Source organism: Melospiza georgiana, chromosome 9 (genome assembly GCF_028018845.1).
Source record: "Melospiza georgiana isolate bMelGeo1 chromosome 9, bMelGeo1.pri, whole genome shotgun sequence".
Lineage (NCBI taxonomy): Eukaryota > Metazoa > Chordata > Aves > Passeriformes > Passerellidae > Melospiza > Melospiza georgiana.
The window spans coordinates 29196210-29215694 of record NC_080438.1 but is presented as its reverse complement, the minus strand read 5'-3'; the positions used below and the strand labels follow the sequence as shown (position 1 = coordinate 29215694).

The 19485-nt window shown below is 46.1% G+C and overlaps 1 protein-coding gene across 17 annotated transcripts in view; it reads right to left on the bottom strand.

The window, feature by feature from the left end:
- Window positions 1-19485, bottom strand: part of NFIA (nuclear factor I A) — a 354108-nt gene that overhangs the window by 71762 nt on the left and 262861 nt on the right. For all 17 annotated transcript variants that reach the window (XM_058030278.1, XM_058030281.1, XM_058030286.1 and 14 more), the window contains 3 exons: window positions 17986-18060; window positions 9048-9165; window positions 6571-6698 (listed from right to left, as the gene is read on the bottom strand). In XM_058030278.1, coding sequence (XP_057886261.1) covers window positions 6571-6698; window positions 9048-9165; window positions 17986-18060 — 321 coding nt within the window. The remainder of the gene's footprint in view (window positions 1-6570; window positions 6699-9047; window positions 9166-17985; window positions 18061-19485) is intronic.

Genomic DNA, 19485 nt, shown 5'->3' with positions numbered 1-19485 from the left:
TGAGGAACAACTTCCCTGAGCAGGTTGCCCAGAGAAGATGCGGAGTCTCCCCCACTGGAAATACTCAGGACTGTGCCCTGTGCTCTAGGATGACTCTGCTCGAGCAGGGAGGTGGGACCAGATGACCCCACTGTGGTCCCTTCCAGCCTGAACCATTCTGTGTGAAATGTTCCCACTGTCTTTAGATATTAAGTTCAGTGGAGGAAAAAATGGCCCTGGAGCCTGCAGGGAGATGTGCTGAGGTGTGTAATGAAGCTGCTGCACCAGGCAGGTACAGGCAGAGCAGCTCTGGGACTGCCTGACCCCACACACTGAGAACCAGAGGGCAATTCAAAGGCACATCTGGGAAATACTGAGCAAATACAATTGGCAGGGATCCTGGATGTTAGACCTCCTCTGGTCTAAGGAAAAGGGATGTTACCTGGGCTTTGCCTTTCTTCTGTAGGCCTGTGAGTATCCAAAAAGTTCAGCTCAAGGAAATTAATTAAGATCATGAAATTCCTCTGTCTGGTTATGACCCAGTGAAAACTGCCCACTGCAGCAAGTCATTGAAAAGTAGTGCCAGAGAATTATTTGACATTGAATACTCCAGCTCTGCAGTTGAATGTTTTCCCAGTGAAAAGGGATTCTTTTTCTATTCCTTATTTTGTATAATACATGGTTCTCATGTTTTTTCATCATATTTTCTGCAGTCAATCCCTTGAATCTTTGGTAGTAACACAGCACAATAATTGAAAACTTCTCTGGGCTCTGAGTTAGTGCACGATGTCAAGGCCTTTGATGAGCCCACAGACCTTTTGCCTGAGGACAGACAGACACACTCTGCATTGCTGATGCTGGGACACACCACACATAAAATTTTATCTTCCAGGCAGTGCCAGGCAACAGCTGTGCTCAGGGCACAAAGAAAATTATCTAGGATCTCCCTTATAGCACTTTCTCTCCAATTTCCAAGATGTAATTCCGAACAGACGTTGAAAACAAACTCTTGTGGTCATCTGAACTATGCCTGAATGAGCTTTTCTGATGCATATGGCATAAATAAAAGTTTCTCAGTAAACATGGAGAAGTTTTCTTGCCTGCTGAGGAGAAAGCCCATGCCAGATTTAAGAAAAGCATTATTGAGACAAGTTCTGGACTGGTTGCCTGCGTGTGGTTGTTCCATAACGAGCCATGGGGAGAGTTAAGTTAGGGGTCACTGACATTGCAAGGGAAATACTCCAAAATGAGCTTTCAGCTCCTCAGTAGAACAGAAATTCCTCAGAAACTGCTTTCAGACAGTTCCATAGATGGTGGGCTGAGAACAGGCAGCAGCAGCCCGGGTGGTTCAGTGAGCAATCATGAGTCTGACTTTAAAAGCATCGTCACCACCACAGAAGAGTCCAGCAGAGTAAGGGGGAGCTCTCCCATGAGAAATTCATGTGAAATTATCAACCTCACAAGCCCCTAGAACTGTGGACATGTCTATCAGCCATGCAGTGCAAGAGGTATTACCAATTCCTTAAGGTTTCTACACTGAAAGTCTTCTTTGTTTCCTGGGGTTTTCAAGGTGGAGACAGACAAGGCGCAGCACAGCACAATGGGAGCAGAACATCCAGGGTGGAGCTGGGACAAGGGGATGGCCGTACATGAACAACCACACCCGTGTCTCAGTGGAAAGAGGACCACAGAGCTCCAGCCATTTTGCAAACCGAGTTGGTCAAGATCACAACCACAGCAGAGCTGTTTGTCTCTTCAGATACCTCAAGAAGTGCAAGGAGTGCAAACATGTTCCTTTCCTGGCATTACTGTCCTTTAGGGACTGAACTACTGTGTGGAAATACAAGTAGAAGATCTAAGAATAAAGTAGAAGGTCTAAGTAAAGAAACAGGTGGAATACCTAAGTAAGGAATCCAATAGGATATTCTGAATTTGCATCTTAAACATTTCTTTCCACGCCGTAGAAACACAATGGAAGCAGACTTGGCAAATATCATCCATATGTTCCACAAAATGACTGAGGGAGCACAATGTGAACATTGCTCCTGGACTGGATCAAGAGAATGCATTAAAAAAATTGCATAAGTGGAATAGAGATATACATTAACTCAATGTTTGCTTATTATGGAATTAAAAAATGTATACCTGTAATTATGGCTTACCCCCATTACAAGCAGAGCTGCCACAGAACTGAACACAGGCCAGCTTTATGCAGGAGTTCAAAGCCAGTGTGATGGTGCCTTATTTTCTTACTAACATCATCTTTATCCTCTCTTACCCTTCTTCTCAGCTAACAAGAGTTATGTACTGAAAGTGCTGAGATAAAGTAATGGTAAGGAGGATACCGCAAAAGGTATTTGAAAAGCAGAAGTAATTTACTACATGTCTGCTTTGTTTTACTTCCTAAGCCTTCCTGTTGTGAAGGGAAATTCATCTTTTCTGGCAGACTCCAGCCTTTTTAGGTCGGAGAGCTCCCCAGGAGCTTTCGAGTGCAGGTAAATGGATGTGAGGCTCAAGGAGTGCAGCCCAAGGAACATGGGATTAATGCTGGGGCTTGCTTTGGCTGTCACACCCGACACACAAGGAGACTGCTGCACCCTTGGTCGCAGGAAATATCTGTAAAAGGAACAAAGCTGAGTCCTTTGCTCATCACTGCAGGCCTGATGTACCATGAAGTGAAAGGTTGTGATGCTGCTGGTGGGTGAAGCATGAAGGATCTTCACCCACGGAGAATCCACACCCAGCAAAGTCTCACCATGAGACAGACACCAGGGTGCCTCAGCAGAGCAAGAGAAAGCTCTGTGGATGGACAATAGGTGCAGCCTGTGTCCTGCACACAGGAGCAGGCACGAGGGAAGGAAGCATCCAGTGCCTGATGGAAATAGCACACAGAGTGGTTTTGTCCTCTTCTGTTCTCCGGCCAGTTTGCACATATGTTCTGAGCATACAGCCTGCCCTCCAAAGACCACTTAGAGGGGCAATCACAGGGAAGCAAAGCAGGAAGAAAAGTGTCCAAAAAGGGAATTTGTTCAAGAGAAAAAAAATGGAGACAGATGTAGAGCGGCGAGTCACGGCTGGCGGTAAATAACCCTCTGCCTGGAGTGCTCTCCTTCTCCAGGAGGAGTTCACATATTCCATTTCATATTTCCTTTCTAGGAAGTCAAATCTTTGTTTTTCTGGCGTTTGTTCTTTTTCCCTTCTGTATGGTCTAAAGCTTGTCTTCTCATTTTCCCTTTTTCTTCTAGGTTTTGCTCTCTTCGAAGCGCATTTCTTCCACCTCCCTCTCCCACAGCCCTGATTTCCCTGCACTGTCCCAGGCCACACCTTTCAGTCCCACCCTCTCCCAGTGCCTGTGCCACCAGCACGTGTGTGCTTCACACCTGCCCCGGGGTTTGAGTCTCCCCTCTTTCTCATGTGCACACCTCAAAATTAAGCAGATGCGACACACGGAGATGGAATATTCTTCCTCTTACTCCCATAAACCTGTCAAGGCATATAGGCCAAGAAGCTATCTCTGCATAAATCTAAATCTCCTGTGAGGAAGCAATCTACTCAAAGGCAATAAAGGCAAAGGATGTATTATTATCTTTGGTGTGGATCCTACTGGGCTGGGAGGTTGGCTGCTGGCTCCTCTCTGAACTTTCCTTCCCAGCCAGAGCAGCCATCCCACAGACAAGTCTAAGCTTCCTTTCCTTGCTCTGATTTCCTCCTCCTGTTGTTTGGCCAGTAACCCAGAGGACAGGGTTTAATTATGGACTTTGGAAACCTGGCTTGCAGGACTCTGCCAGCACGGGATAAAACCTCAGCCTGTCTTCTGAAGCAGCCCCATTCTGCACTGCTGATACCTGTGTTATTATCCCACACTGCACAAAATGAGCTGTGGGAAAGAAGTGCCAAGCTAAACAAAAAGATGGGTTTAGTCTTTAAACTTCTGCTGCAAATTTCACCGAGAAGAAAACAAAACACCGAAGCTCAGAGATTACTGCATGCTAAAAACTGTGCCACCATTTTGATTGTAGATTAAATCAATGGCAAGGCCCTCCTCTGGAAATAAAGACATCGGAAGGGATGGATCTGAAACTGGTCCAGGCTCCAAAGCTCCCTCTCAGAGAGGACTGCTGTGGAAAGCTCCCAGCTAAAATGGGATGTTAACATCACTTCTACATTATTTTCTAGGCAGATGCCCACTAAAGACTCCTCAAACATTTTGGGGGTGAAACCTCCGTGTCCATCACAAAAGGCCACAGGTTGGTGTCACACCCAGGTGTGATGTCTGTGCACAGACCACAGCAGGACGTGTCCCTCAGGGAGCACCTCAGGCCAGTGACAACCACTGCTGCCCTGGAGGGGAAGGACACTCAGCACTGCTTTGTCCTTCACCACTGATGAGCTCTCCAGGTAATCCCTCTGCCAGCCGTGCTCTTGCAGTGACCCTGCTTCACAGAGAGGCTGAGGCAATGAATTCAGAGGACAGGCTGCTGGAAAGCCACTGGGGTGGGGCTGCGTGGATAAAGCACAGGGATGGCTTGGAAGTGCATCCCACGTGGGCAGGATAAAGAAAGCTCTTTTTCCTCACAGCTGTGACAGTGATAGATGGCTCAGTGGATCTGAGCTATATCTAGTTGGTACCTGGCTACAGTCCCTGATGCTGCAAGGTGATTTTCTGCCATTTTACAGGCAAGACTGAGCAGAATCTGGGATTTTTCTATAATAAGTGAGGAAGGTCACGAGGAAGGAAGAACCTTCTCTTGTCTGACTTGCTCTTGCCTTTCTGAGCACCTCAGGAAGTTTGACACAGGCAGCTGTGCTTCCTCACGATGGGCACCCAGTGGTGCCAAGAGCAGCAGAGGTGCTTTGTGAAGGCTTTGGGTACTTCCCTTGCCCAGCTCAGCAGCTCAGTGCCACCATCAATGCAGGGCTTGGACGAGCCAGAGGCAGTGACCACATGTGGGGAAAGCCACCAGCAGTGACAGCAGAATTAATAACCAACCCCTGGCTGCTGCATAAATAAAGAACATTTGTCATTACCAACGAGCACCCCAGTCTTTTTGGGGGGAGCTGTCCCCCAGCCTGGCAGTGCTGCAGAGGCAGCGACCCCAGCAGTTTGCAGCCATCTGTGTCTGCAGAGCAGCCTGGGGTCTGTCCCTCCGCGCCGAGCTTCTGTCCGCGCTCTGCCTTGCATCTCTGCAGCCTGGAGCTGCTGCAGGGGACAGCCCCCGGTGCCTGGAGCAGGACACCTCCCAGCAAGCAGCAGGGCCCTGGGGACGGCCGTGGCAGGGCAGTCACGGGGAGCCTGGCACTTGTGTGCCTGCAGGTCCACCCTCTCCTCCTGCCAAAGTGCCACATCTGCAGTCAATAAGGGCCCACAAGCTGGCTCCTCCTCATTAGAGGAGAGAGGGCAGCTGGCAGGGGATCCTCCAAGGGCTCCCAGGCACAGGAATCAGTCTCCTCCCAGTCTGGAATAGCCCAAATTTGGTGACTTTCTGGGCATGCTGTAAAGGACAGCTGTTTGACAGGGTCTCCAGAGAAAGCTGTGGGTATGTTTCCTACATGATGAAGGATATAGGTGGCTGGCCAAGTGCCCACAGAACTGATTTTAATGCTGTGCAGGTCGGATTCACTTTTCTGTGCTCTATAGTTCATTATACACAGTGCCCTGGACAAGCATGTGTTTCTTCCAAACAAACCAAACCCATACTATTTTAAATCCAGACGAACAAGAAAGACAAAAAAAATACGTATTGCAAAAGATCCTTTGCACTTTTAGAGGACCTTCCCAAACCCTGGGAGGCTCTGCTTGCTTTCCTCTAACAAATAAGACTTTTGTTATTTTTATTGGCAATAAATACTTGATTATTTAGCTGTAAGCAACACTGAGGCATTCACTTCACCTGTGCACATAGCACTGACCCAGAAAAATATTTCCAAGAGTTTTAAGCACCCAGATGATCTCAGGATAAATGATCAATGGACAGTCAAGTATGTAACGTAACATAACCCAAAAAAATGATCAACAGGAAAAATCACACACAAAAATTAACTGAGAAGAGGCCAAAGAGCTTCCTCAACACTCTGAAGTGTAACAGCCAGTGATATCTATTTTGATATGAAGCCTCCAATCACACTTCACAGCATTACAGATTAATAAAACAACTCCTTCTGTAAGTCTCTTAAAAGTCATTACTGAGTGATCTCAAGTGTTGTATAATGCTTGAAAAGTCCTTCTACCTTATATGAGTTTAGGGATATTTATTTAAGCAGCATAACTGATGGAGCACAGCCCAGACAGGTACTGCTTTTTGCTAGAAAAAGCCATCCCAGAACTGGATCTGGACAATTTGACAGAAAAAGACCGCCTATCTCCTGCTGCATTATTGAAATACTTCAGATATTTGGCCAAAACACAGAAGTGATACACTACAGAAACATTCACAGCTGCAGGAGCAATAAAACCACTGCCATAATTTCACGAGGCCGTTCCTCGGAAGTGACGAGACGTCTAGAGCTGGTCACCTCTCTAACACAGCAATCCTGATAACCAAACAGAGCACGTGGAGATGGAGTTCTGGGGCTCTGGGAGCCGGGGCTTACCTGGCTCCACTTCATGCCATCCACTGGACTGGCTGCCACTGCCCGGAGAGCGCCCTTGGCTTGTGTAGAACGGCTCCTCACCAGGGCTGTCCATCTCATCCTCCACAGACTTGAGACGTTTTGTGGAGCTGGGAATGCAAGGAACACACCGTGAGGGCTTGCAGGAGGAATCAAGGCACTGCTGTGGGGAAATGCTTGAGAGTAACTCAAGGTGGAACAGATTTAGGGTGCTTTGGTGAGACACAAAACAACATTTCACAGGCCTAACCCCTAAACATGCACTGGTTTGACCAGAAGTTAGTCTGACATTTAGGCTTTCGCAGATTCAGAGTAGGACATTTTTCAAAGCACACAGAGGTCAATAAAAAGGCAAGAATTTCATCTGCATTGCACGGTTCTTGCAGTTTGAATGAATATGGTGATGACACATGAGACTTATTTTCATTGCCAGATTTTTTCACGGCTAATTCTGAAGGCAAATTGTTTATCAGTTCAAACTTTTATTTTCCATCTTTTCAATTAGCTCAGACTTCAGTCCCATAAGAAGGAACATAGGCAAGTGGATGATGGAAGGATCCATTCTTGGTTCAAATGTTCACGCTATCCTACAACAAGAAGCATTCGACTCTGCAGCTGTGCCAGCAAGCACAGAAAGCCCCCAATGGGTATCTCTGGCCAGTGTCAGCATTAAGGAATCCCCCTGTGGTGCATCACACCTCCCTCACCAGAGGCTCAGGACACAGAAGAGCCCTTTGAGTGGTCTCTGGTGGCCGCTGGCTCCAGCAGTTCTGCAGGGAGAGGATCCCAGAGCCAAAGACACTCAGCTTGGCTCTGCTTTCCATAATGAGTTGTACAGACTGTGTGGGGACCTTACTGAGAATTTCTCTTCTAAGTACTTTTCCAAGGCTGGGCCAGCTCACTGGGTTTTTTTTTTTTTTTCTTTTCCCCCAAAATCTGTATTCTATTAAGACTTAAGGCATTCAAGAACAGGCTCCTCTGTGTAGGGGGAACACATTTAGCAGACATAAAATCTTCCACTCTTGGTTGAGAGCTTGCAGCCTCCCCACCCGAAGCTCTGCACAGGTAGGAGCTGGCGGGTGTGCAAAACCAGTTGGTGAGAAACAGGAAGAATAAGTCTTGTGGCATGTGTGGAATGCAGGTTTGGCCATTCCTTAATTTAGAGAATTGTTATGTGTCAATAGGGGAAATTGTGTGCATACAATATAATTACCGCCTGATAATTCTGCTGAGTCTGTGTATTTAAAGAATTTTTTTTTTTTCTGACTGGGAACAGCCTAATGAGAGGAAAACAAACATATTACCAAGTTATTAACTACCCATGCTGTTTATAATTAGCTCCTTATCAGTGGTAGCTATTTGCAGAAGAATAGAAGAGCAACAACTGAGCTCTTAAGTAACATTAATAACCTCACTTTTGCTTCTGGAGTCACCAGTAAATTCTACCTGAGAACGGTGCTAATGATGAGTGCTGTAGGCTACACAGTTTACAGGCAAGAAAGAAACAGCACAAAGTTTTTAATTGATGTGTAGTGGGAATTGTAGTCACCGAGCTCCATAGCGTGCACACTAAGTGCAAGACAGAATGTTCTTCCAATCACTGCAAACTGTAAGAAGTTGCAGCTGAGAGCCTCTCGTTAAAGATTATTATTTTTAAAATAAAAACAACAGCTATATTCAAACTACGGAGATTTTTCGCACGTGCACTTGCTCGCTGCAAAGCTGGTGGCACTGCAGGCTGAGATAAAAATGTAAAAGAGCGTTAGGCAGGAGTTAGACTTTCTTGTCATGTCTTTGAAATAAGTGATCTATTTTGGCTGTGGGGGAAGAAAAATCAATCTGGTTCCTTAATAGTGTTCAAGACTACTCGAGTGACTGAGCTTGTTTATAAATCTAATCTCATGGATGATTAAAGTGAAAGGTAAAAAATAAAAAATATCCTTGTTTGATAGTTGGCATCTAAGTCAAAATCAAAATCAGATGGGGCAGTCATCTGCATTAGCAATTTGGTTTTCCAAAGGCTGAGTCACAAACTTCTAAATGCTTTATGAAAACTAAATGCTTTATAGACCAAGGTTCTAAAACAGTCTTAGTCTCACAGGTAACGCGTTTTACAATAAAAAAATACATTTAAGTCTATCTTAAGACTTTCCTTGCATCTTACTATGCTGCAAGTTCTCAAGCTGAAACTCAACAATTCCAGTGGAACTTCTCCTGATACACCCAGGTACAACCAGGACCTGCACAGGTCCACAGAGCAGTTTTTCTTAGAGGCTTGCACACACAAAAAGAACTTTACTGCAATCCAGCTGAACATTCAGCTCTGTGAATCTGAAACAGCTCCACGTCGTGAGGCCCCCAAACAGCTTGTCAGAGAATTTAATGGTTACTTTCCCAGATGAGTAATGATGCTGGCCTGGGTTTCCAAGGAACCTGGTAGAAGGCAGAGATTAAATTACCTGGTAGAGGATGTGCTAGGTAAAGACCTCCTCATTGCTCCTGGGCTCATGCTGTAGTACGAAGAACTTTCCAAATCTGAGAGGGAGAAATTAGGGCCTGTTCCTGCAGCTATCGGTGCTGGGGAAACAAAAGAGATTGCAGTCAGTAAGTCATGTGAATATGGCATGAATTGCACTTCAAAATCACTTTGTTCTTCCTCATGGGTGTGTTTAGTTTCACGATGGGAACAGGTGGGATGTGGAAATTAGGAAATGCTAATGGTACCTGGCATTGCAATCAAGAAGATGGAAATTTTATCAAGAATACAATGTTCCATGACACAGAATCTCTCTTACATTCCTCCAAAGATATTATTATTATTTTTTAAAATTAAACAATTACGGCACGACTTCCTCTAAGCGCTGCTTTTCTATTAATGTCATTCTAACATTTAATGAAACTTGTTGCTTTTAGGGCCACGTTGTCTCTATTGGCATGGTTACAGATAGGCTGCATCATCCCTGTAGAGTGCTTGGCAGGATGTATAAGCAGCACAGGCAGGGAAATACACACCTCAGAATCTCTGGGGTACGTGTGATGTACAGCCACAAGCACAGAGGTTGAAAAAGCAGATGAGAAACCTGAGTTCTTTTCTGCCTAAGAGCATCTGAGCTTTCCTCTGGCCTTTCCTCCAGCTAAATCTGAGCTAGAGACATACTACTCCCCAAAAGTTTTATCCAGCAGTGACCTTCCACTCTTCACCCCATCACCTTACCCACTTACTGGAATTTTTCTTGCAAGGGACATGAATCCCTGCAATTTGGTTGGATCTTTGGTTTCACATTAAACACCACAGATTCCTACACACCCTGAAATCTGCAGGCACAAGGCATGAGCTCCATGTGCTGTATTCTTCTGGGAGCAGACAAGGAGCAGAGCAGCTTAACGTTGGAGCCAGCAGAGAATGGATTTCGTGCCGAAATGCCACTAATACAGCAAATGGTACCACGTCCACTGTGGCTGTCCCAGTGCTATTCACAGGACAATGCAACTTCGGGGGCTGACAATCACAGATCATGAGTTTCTCTCACATTTCAGAGCCATCTGAAACAAGGACATCCTGCACAATGAAATGCACCAGCCTGGCCTGGGCTGCATTGTCTGAGAGCCCTGATTCACAGCCACAAAGGCAAGGCAGTCTCAGTGCCACACAGGGATGCTGAGCCAAGTTTAATCTCTGGTCTGAGAACCTGGCCCATTTTCAAACATGAAAAAATCTCTCAGTCCAACGGGGAAGGAGTGAGGAAATGAAGACAGGATAGCTCCTATCACCCAGCTAACATGTCTGGGCTGGGAGTGCTGCCACTGACTGTAATGGGGCCAGTATTTCACCCCAAGTCTTAAGGAGCTCACAATGTCAGATTTGACAGAGGAATAATGTAGCTTTGCAGCTGCCTCATCATCCCCACAAGACAATTAGTTGTTGTTTGGCAAGGATCTTTTAAGAACGTCATTGAGACAGAAAGGGAACAGCCTGGATATCCACGGACTTCTAAAAGCCGGGGACGGAAAATGCACAAGGCCATTAAAACTCGAGAAAATCTGGAATGGTCATTAAAAGGAATTAAGTTGGGAAGTAATTTATGACAAGAACACTCAAATCCTTTGTTATCTTCTCTTAACTATCATAGGCTTCCTGCACGCCGGGTATATGAGAGGCTGTGTTAACAGAGGCAAAGAAAAATTAAGCACAGTAAAATTAACTGGTTTTATCAATTTGTGCTTTCTGCAACAGTTTCCTGACAGCAGCTACAAGAGGCTGTAAAACTGATGAATTTGCATGGAAAAAGAAACCGGTGTAAGTAATTTGTGTAAAAGGTAACAGGGACATGGACTGCTATAATTCAGACACCCTGCAGATAGCAGACTGCTGCAGTGTGTGCAGTTATGGGTTAGAAAAATGACCACACTGCAGTCAGTCTGACTTGAATGGAAATCAATCATAAAGGTACTCTCTGCAGCATCTACTCCACAGTTTTCAGCAACTTCCTTGCCAAACAGATTTGTGCTCTGCAAACCCTTTCCTGAGCAATTCCTCTGCACTCTCTGCCTCCCAAACTTACAGGTTAAGCACACAGTTTTCCAAACAGGAACATAAAAAGGCAAGCATTAAATTAAAGCACTGTTTCTTTCTGAGCCACAATGAACTTCCTGGACATTGCCAGATTTATGAAACAGTTTTTTTCCAAGGAGATAAGGAAGAAAAACTGGTATGTGGGTAATGCTTCCCTTCTTTCCTTCCCCCTGCACTGTTTATTGCCCTTTCCCCAAATCCTGGATATTTCTTGAGTTGGCCCTATAGAAAAGAGGAATGTCTGTTTAGAGCAGGGGTAGGGTAGGAACAAGGTATTGTTGATGATTTTTAAACTCAGTGCAAAGCAGAAAGAGCTGACCCCACAGGGGCTGATGCCTGGGTAGCAAACACTGAGCATGCCGTGCTGATCACTGGCCAAAATCACCTTGCCACACTCAAATGCCAGTTTGAAACCAGGGGGTTAAAGCACAAAACTCACCTTTAATAGACCCCAGGAGAGGTTAAAGTGCCTGGCTGGGCTGTGGGGGCCAGTTCTGAGCCCTGTGGCAGCCCTTGCACAGGAGCCACCACCCTGCCACCCTCAGCTCAAGGTCTCTGCCCCAGAAGTGCTGTGGCAAAGGTTGCACAGGGCTGAGCTGCCCCAAAATCCCTTCTGCTGCCTTTCTGACAGTGCCTGTCTTCCGCCAAAGTCCATTTGTACCTTTGCTTGCAGTTATTGCATTTATTGTCATAAATCACAACAGCATGCTGGAGTTGTGGCTGCCTCATCCCTGGGAGTGCCCAAGGCCAGGTTGGAGCAACCTGGGATAGTGGGAGGTGTTCCTGCTGGAATGAGATGGGATTTAAGGTCCCTTCCAACCCAAACCATTCTGGGGTTCTATGGCTCCCAGCAAAGGCAGCATCTCTGCAGAGCATGCAAAGGGATCAGAGTGCTGCAAACTGTGCCAAAACTCTTATCTAAACTAAAAAAAAACTCTGTGTAAACTAAAAAACACTGTCAGAACTAAAAATCTTTTCTAAATCAAACCTGTTCCTTGCAGCATGTAGCAATCCACCACACAACCTCCCTTCCCTTGTACCTAAGCCCCAGAACAAGGCTTCAGCCCCACATGGAGCAGCATGCCGGGAGCTGCAGCCTCACAAACTCCAGGCAACGACATCTAAACCACACCATTACCCCTGCAAGAAATGCTCTGCAGCAAAGTGACCTCCTGACAGCTCAGGAACATCCCCCAAATGGGAAAGGATGTCAAGAAACTGCAACTGTGACTCAAAGCAAAAATCTCGAGATGCCGCCTGACCTGGGGCTGTGAGCTGGAAGGAGGGGGGAGGGAAGGGTCCCTCTTGTCCCACATCCAGCCTGGAGCCCCATTTCAGCTGCTGGCAGCACAAAAATTCCCCGTGCACAGGGACACACTCAGAGGGGCAGGAGGAGCTGGTTTGCCCAAACAGAGGAGGAGGAGGAGAAGGAAGGTTGGTGCCTCTGCCTGACACTTTTCTACTCCCGGGATGCAAGGCAGCATCACCCTGCTCCCAGCCTGCTCCCTCCAGCTCAGCTCCTCACCCCAAATGTCAAGAAAACTAATAGAGAAATTAAGAAGAAGCCCTCTGACTAAACCCAATTGCAATATTTATTTTGAAAAAATTTACTGAATTACAGAACAGGAAACCCACCAAATAAAACCAGCCAGGCTGGCATTTGTCTCCCTTGGAATATGGCACTTTCTTTAATCCACGTTAATACTTAGCCTCTCTTTTTTGTCCCCATTTGTATGTATTTATTTTTACAGAGGGGCTGGGATGTGACTAAGATCATTACACGTGTAACACTGCAGTGAAGTGATAATGTGTTTAAGGTTAAATGGGAGAAACATGACATTTGACTAATAAACTTTTTCCTGTGTTGTGACTCCATAAACAAAGGGAAACACACTGTGCTGCTGCTGCTGGGAGGAAAGGGGAGCTGGGTGGGTTTTTTTTTTTTTTTTGCAAGGCCTTTGTTTGCTCCACACTGTATCATTAGATTCAAAGAGGCTTCACCGAATACAACAGATATGAAATGTGTGATGTTCATTTTAAAATTACAAGTACAGCCTGCTATTGACCATCTAATTATGCTGAGTTCCATTTATAAACATAGCTAACCACTAAGTTTATAGAGACTTTTTGTGCTGCTTTAATAGGATATTGATCGAGAGCAAGGTTTGAGTGGACTGCCATTGAATTGTGTAATGGCATACAAAAGGCAAGGTCACGGCAACTGTTCACTCTATGCCTGCAGTCTATTTTTTATTATAATCTTTTTTTCTCCCTCTCATACCCAAGCCCACACAGAGAGTTTTGGATAGCAGTGCTTTCCTAAGGAATATAGAGTATCTTTTTAAATGTTAATTTTCATGCTGCTGACTTTAACTGCCTTCACTAGTGTAGTGCTTAGTATAGCAGAAAACACACGGGCTGCAGCTCAGGGACAGCAGGTTTATCACACCCTGGCTGCACACACGTGGCTGTGAGGAGGAGAAAAGCCTCTCTGGGCTACAAAAAGGCATCCACTGCCCAGCCCAGCCCCTCCACAAGAGCAAGGGCACCCCACACCTGGCTGGGATTCACTTTTCCTGTGGGAAAAGCTGGATGAGGAGGCTGCGTTTCCCTAGGTGCACCCACGCTCTGTGCCTGGAGTGCTGGCAGTGCCTCTCCATCCCAGCCCTTGCCCTCATGGCAAGGACACTTCATGCCCTGTCTGCATCCCCAAAGCTCCATCCCCAAGCCTGGCACCTCCTGCATCAGCATGGATGCAGAATCCTGAGCCTCCCAAAACATCCTGCTCACACCCGTGGAATAAGTTTCACGGATAATCAGCTGGGCCATTTCTGTGTGTGCACAGGAGCAGTGAGCAAGTTTGTGTGCTCGTGGTGCCACAGGCTCACCAGAAGGATTGGAAGTCCCCCCCAGTGCTCCTCACTGCACACAGCACACGTTGAAGCCAACGTGTGGCATTTCCAGGCCAGGGTGCAGTCAGAATTCCCTTGTTTATCAGCACGGAGGATGATGTCATTTTGACAAATAACACACCACCAAACAAATATGTTTGATTTGGCTCTAGCCAACGTTCATAAATCCTAAATCTTTCTTCACATCCTGGGCAGTGCAGTTTATCTGGCTGCTTGAATGACCTCTGAGGGAGGAGATGTTCCCAGCAGCTCTCCCTGCACACGGTGCGCACCCAAAGCCAAGGGGGGATGCATTCCCCGTGCCTCTCTCCCTGCTCCAGCCCTTGCCAAGGGAAGGGGACACTCTGCAGAGGGTCTCCTCCAGGGCCCTGGGATGGAATATTTTCCAGAGGAATATTTTCCCGAGCAGGGAGAAAAGGAGGAGGTTTCACTTGGCCCACAGCTGGCTGTCAGTGCCCAAGGCCGCCCGTCCCCGACGCTTCTGCCTCAGAGCCCTTTGTTGTCAGCACAGACCTCTCCAGAGAGGGAAGAATGAAGCCTCTGTTATCTGCAAGGGTCCCCCCACTATCTGGGGTGACAGACAACACTCAGAGAGGAGCTCACACCCTCTGCCTGCTAATAATGGAGGAGAACTGACAGCATGAGCTGCAACACCCACATCAGACGGGCTGGAGAGGAGCCTTTGTTTTTTCAGATGCACATCTATGATCTCTTTTCTCTGTTTTACTAGGCTCTGCAAGACTCAGCAGCTGGGCAGCATTTCGAAAGAAAATCTGCATCTATAGGACTGAAGAAAGCAAGTTTCTGTTACCAACACAGTCTAGACTTGTTCAATAGCTCACAGAGAAAGTGTGATCATCAGCACTGATAGGCAAGATAGATAACAGAAACAGCTGACCTTTCACTTGATTAATTCATTCCCCAAATTTGCATGACGGAGACAACTGCCTCTTGCTTGAGACTCCTTGTCATGTGGACCTCTGGGAACTTTACTAAATAAACCCAGCACATAATTGCTACCCACAATATTTTGTAAGATTAGTTTTGGATAACAGCTGCCTCAGGCCAGTTAAAACTGGGGGAAATAACTTATTTCTATCACTGTATTACCAAAAGCAAGCATAGAAAGAAAAATAGCAGTGGGCATACACAAAGATGACCTTTTTGGAAGGAGGACTAATCTCAAATCAGGACACAGGAACAAGCAGACAGCCCAGAGAGGGTTATATCAACTTTAAAAGACTTTGCATACCAATTTAGGCAACTATGCAGCAATTACCTTGTTGCTCTGTTATGTTAAATAATTCTTTGAATATGAGCATGTGAATTAATACTGAGTTTTCTGGGAATGTGCTGCTGGACTTGACACTAAACATGTCCCACTGGGTAGCCAGGGCATGTCAGGCTGTGGGCTTCTCAGACCTCATAAAGTAAACAAGGTTAAGGCTGGTCAGTACATGTCTGGGGCATCTCCAAGGAAAATCCAGGGTGCTATCAAAAGCAGTGTAGCTAAATCAGTTGCTGGCACTCTTCCCTCTGAGTCAGTTCTGAAGTGATATCCCGATATGCTTTGGGGACACTATTTTTGGTAGAGGTGCTGGCTTGTAGACAGGATATAAAACTGAGGTCTTGACCTCCCAGGATTATTAAAGAGCCCATGAAAAACAGTGCAAACTCCCGTGTCTGGAACAGATAAAAGCTGAATCTTTGTATTTTTCCCACCATCACCTCCTTTCTTATTTCTAATAAAGCCCATGCTCCTCCCGCGTGCAGGTGCCCCATCCTCGAAGGTGCTGCACGTCAACTGCAAGCAGAGGGAACATCTCAGACACAGCTCATAATGTGCAAAACATGCTGAGTGCTGGGATTTCTGATACCCAGTGTTTCAGTTTAGTTACAATAAAATATCAGGGAGAATTAATAAGCCTGAAACACGATGCTCTCGAGGTCAGTGCCAAGCTCCGGGGGAGGCTGGGAAGGCTCCAGCCAGGAGCGGGGGGCGCTTCGCTAGGAAAAGCGCGCACACGGAGCACGGCTGACAGAGTCCAGAGGCAGCTCTGCTCCGCAGGGCTGCTCCAGCCAAGATAAGGCTGTGGGGAAACGGGGGAGGGTGAGCCCTTGGGGCTTCAGAAGCCTCGCGCTGTCACGCTGGGATGAGGTGACACCGCACGGGGACACTCAGGGCCTGGTGACAGCCGGGGCCTGTCCGGCCTGGCTGCAGGTACAGCCAGCCTCTGCTCCCTGCACGGCCAGACAGATGCCAAAGGCTCTGCTGAAGCACTTGAGCGAGTGAACTGATTGGCAAATGTGCCGAGCTCTCAGCAGCTCCTCCTGACTCCTGAGTCCTCTTAACTTTGCCCTTCTCCCAAAATTCCCACCAGTTGCTAGGGAAGGAAGCTCAGGAGAAATGTTTTCTTTAAAGTTTTTCTCTCTGCCTCTCTCCAGGGCATAGAGCTCTCATGTATCTCCCACTTGCCATGCTTTCCTTGTACCATCAATTTTTGAATACAAAGCAAATTTCCTAGCTAGTATCTTTCCAAAAGAAGAAATAAACCAGGAAAATCCTCTGAGAAACTCGGTGTTCTCACTCAAAACCATGGATTTTCTATTAGGTTTGTGCCAGTTATAGTCTAGCCCCAGAATGACTTAAATTACATTCCCAGAGCCAGAACACAAATAAATATTTATGCTATCTAGAAGGAGAAGCATTTTTATCATTTAAAGAAAATGGTTGCACCCTAAGGTTTTAAACGGACACAGAGCTGAGGGTTTCGCCTGGAGCAGTGGTGATTGGTGACAATGTGATATTATCTCCACACTAGCTGGAGAAAAGATCACACAATAATTTGGGTTGAAAGGGACCTTAAAGATCACCCAGTTCTGGCCTTGGACACTTCCAGGGATGAGGCAGCCACAGCATTTCTGTGCCAGAGCTCTCCACCCTCACAGGGAAGAATTTTTAGATCCCTAAAGAAATCCCTGCAGGCCTGGCTTTGCAGCAGTGTCTCTGCAAGGGCCTGTCCACACTCTTTCCTTGGACTATCTGGATTATGTCATAGCAAAATACAATCAATGCACCTCTGATCAATGGAGCAGGGTGGTGACAGGTGCTCTTAATTTGGTGTTGTTAGTGAGTATTGACAGGGCTGTAATGATCATGCTGCAGCGTGTCACTCATGCTGGGGGCATTAGCATTCTTTAAAGGTCACATCCCAAATCCTTCTGGAAGCCAGAATTCCTTACAGCCAATGGCAAACGTGGCCTGGGGAAGTCGGGATGTGTGACATTAGCAGGGCTGAAGTTGGCACAGTTGTTGTTGGCATTGTTAATGACTTCAGCAACTTGCAGGTGCGCAAACCCCAAATTCAGAGAATACCCTGAGCTGGAAGGAACCCAGAGAGATCATCAAAGTCCAGCTCCTGGCCCTGCACTGGGACAGCCCCAACAATCACACACACATGGATGTATACATGACACGGATGAACACAATGGGAAAAAACAGCATCAGAAAATTTCCAGGTTTATGTGCACAGATCAGGTAATTTCCAGAGGTCTGGTTACAATACAGCCCTTGGATCCTCCAAGGGATCCATGGGAGGCTGATTTCTGATGCATTTATCTGCACTCTGCCCATTTTCAGCTGGGTACCAGACAAACTTATCAGCCTGCACATGCAAGTTTGCAGAATCAAATTATTTATCAGCTGACTTTAAAATTCTGCTGGTTTATTTTCACCCATTAAAAGAAGTGACACATTAATGCTGTCCACTGGCAAGAAGTGGGGAGAAGAGAGTCCTAATTTTCAAGATGCTGTTTCTGAATTGAGGAAGGGAACAATAAGAATCAAACAAAAAAAAAAAAATAACTTGGATTGCAGAAACCACATGTGATCAGACACAACATGATACTTACTTTGTGAGACTCTTACTAGCTCAGTCACACTGAAAACACCTGATGTGACAAAACTGTCCTGGAAGCCCAAATGTCCTGCAAAACAAACAGAGAGAGAGAGAACCACGATTAGCTTCAAGCATTTAATGACAGTATTCTCAAATACTTTACTTTCATTTAGACTTAAAATGTGACATCTAATTTCCCACTTAGCAGTAATTATTGTTTATGTAGGTGGGTAACCAGTCATACAGCTATGTAGGCTGCTTTGTGGTTTCTATCTAGAGGTTAGGAAAGCTAACATGACACATCAGCAGGGAGATTTTTACATGTTAAAGCATCTCAACAGGAAATCTGAAACAAAAGAGGACTATTTTAATAAACGGTTACCTTGGATGACCCCTAATGACTTCACAACTGAAATGAAAATACTGTACCTAGGAAACAGACAGGATAGCTAAGTTCCATAATCGTTTTAAACATTATTCTCTAAAGAAACATCTGATCAGGATTATCTACCCATTCATTCAAACCAAACAAGATTTAAAGATGTATTCTTCATTTTTCTAAGGTTACACTAGGGGGATCTTGGAAGAGCAGATGGTTAAAAAAAATTAAACTAAGGCCTTTTCAACTAAAAAAAATAAAAAATTCCAACATTAAAATCTAGGTTTTGAAAGGAAAAATAAATCTCAAGATAAAAAGTATGAACTTGGTGGGCCGTCTGTAGGAACCAGGGCTGAGGCATCCACGCTCAGCTCCCCTGTGCAAGGAATGCCTCTACGCTCGGTATCAAAATGTGATGGCACTTTACATAACAGCATTTCCCTTCTTCTCTGCAAACATGCCTACCACCAAATGTTCATTTAATTTTCACGGCTGTGCTCAGTGACAAAGGAGCTGCAGCCAGGCCGGGACAGAGCCGGACCTCAGCGAGAGGGAGGGAGGGAGGGAAGGCAGCACTCGGGCTGACCTCCTGCTTGGGAAATCAGGGTCACAGCAGAAATCGCAGGATAAAGGGATTATTAAAAGAACTGTAAAGTCCTGCTTGCCCACAGGATAAGTGGCATACCTTTTTAGGCTGTCCTACTTAGAGTCACCGATTCCGGCGCACGCACACATTTATTATTGAATGTTTTGCAGGGGCACCATCTGCTCCGCCGGTAATTGTTTGTCAGGCTCAGTACGGTTTCCCTGCATTCCGTGTATTCTCCTGCACCCCACGCTCCTGCTGGGAATACCTGTGCACCCTCATCTAGTGGTCAGAGCAACAGGACTAATGCCAGCTGCACATTTGTACTCCTGGCTTTTCTTTTTGGGGCTGTTGAAACAAACCCAGAATATCCCACTGCCATTTCTACCTGTGGGATGGGATGCTAAAAGAATGCACCTTCTGCGCGGGTCTGCAGAGGGTGGAATGCCAGGCTGTGTGTCAGGGCAAGGTTTGGGAGAGATCTGGAGGGAGGTGAGCCTTCCACCTCCAGCCAAGATCTGATGGAATTCTGCTCCTCCACAGAAGAA